The 1336-nt window shown below is 51.0% G+C and overlaps 1 protein-coding gene across 1 annotated transcript; it reads left to right on the top strand.

Moving 5' to 3' along the window:
• Positions 1-71: 71 nt before the first annotated feature.
• On the top strand, positions 72-1042 carry Pmar_PMAR018934 (conserved hypothetical protein; the record flags this gene model as incomplete). Its single annotated transcript, XM_002786865.1, has 4 exons — positions 72-162; positions 212-343; positions 415-681; positions 729-1042. The coding sequence occupies 4 exons, from the start codon at positions 72-74 to the stop codon at positions 1040-1042; spliced, it is 804 nt and encodes a 267-aa protein (XP_002786911.1).
• Between the last annotated feature and the right edge of the window lie 294 nt (positions 1043-1336).

The raw sequence follows: 1336 nt of genomic DNA on the forward strand, positions 1-1336 counted from the left end.
CTCGCGACTTGACAACAGAACTAAGCCGTAACATTTCATGTTGCTTATCTCACACAGAGTAGAGTCCCTCGATGACTGATGAGCCCCCTAATGGTAAAGAGAGCGTACTTGATATCTTAGCGGGTTTCGCTTTCGATGAAGGGCACCAAACGGTCCTCAGAGGTGACGGTGCTTGTTGGTCTGTAAGCTCTGGTAGTAGTACTAGTTACAGATGCACATACAATAACACCAGCGAGGAGGTCCATCAGAAAGGTCAAGGCTGAGTCGGGAAGCCCTAAGAAAAGGCCTCGATCGGCTACTAAGAGGAGGATGTCGAATAAAGAGGCACTGCAGCGACATCGAGGTGAGTTGACTTTATGACTGTCCGTCAGCAGCACTGCATCGATTAGTAGCTACTAAATCTATGGTGCTCAGGATTCCCCCCAAGCATTGGCGACTCCCCAAGAGTGTTGATACTGGGCTCGGCACCCTGCGAGATGTCTCTCGAGAAGGGACAGTTCTACGGCAACCCCCGGAATCACTTTTGGGCTGTTATGGCCTACGCAATGGATGACCCTACATTCCCCATGCTTGACTTCGAAGCACGGTGTTCAGTCCTGCACTCTCGAGGTATCGCCTTATGGAACATCTGTGATGTGTTTACGCGCTATAAGAGCTCTGATGCCACTTTGCACTGTGAAGGTGAGAAGGGGCCTCATCGATGCAACCACCAACAGTAGTCTATGCAGAGTACACGGACATTGCTGGCCTGCTGGTCGAGCACCCAACGATCGGGTACATCCTCTGCAACGGCAGTGCGTCTTATGATTGCATGTTGAAGTATGACCTGGCTGCCCGGCTGGAAGTCAGTACAGGTCTACAGCCGACGCCTCTATCTCTCGCTACTCAGGCTCGAGGCGCCGCCCAAGCAGTAGATCTGCCGGTGATACTGAAGCTGCCATCAACTAGCCCAGCTAACGCCATGGCTGACCCTGTTGGAACGAAAGGGAAGGTGTGGAAGGAGAAGCTTCAGGAAGCACTTAGTGGCTCTCAATGTCGATGATAACAACACGAGTTCTAGTATACTACAGTTCATGTTTCATTTATCAATCATCGTCTCGATTGTGCACTATCATCAAGTTGATCAGTTTTCGTTGAGTAATGGAGTCATGGGATGGCATGGTCAACTCATCATTTCCCGGCTGTGTTCGTCAGGGCCTATGGATGGAGGAATGAGGGAATTCAATCGAACGGGGATAGCGCGATAAGCTCTTTGGTGAACAGTCCAACCATCCAGCGGGTACTGTGTGATGGTTCGGCGGCTTTCAACAATGGACGCACATATGAGCCCGTGAGG

Source organism: Perkinsus marinus (genome assembly GCF_000006405.1).
Source record: "Perkinsus marinus ATCC 50983 genomic scaffold scf_1104296930512, whole genome shotgun sequence".
Classification (NCBI taxonomy): Eukaryota; Perkinsozoa; order Perkinsida; family Perkinsidae; genus Perkinsus; species Perkinsus marinus.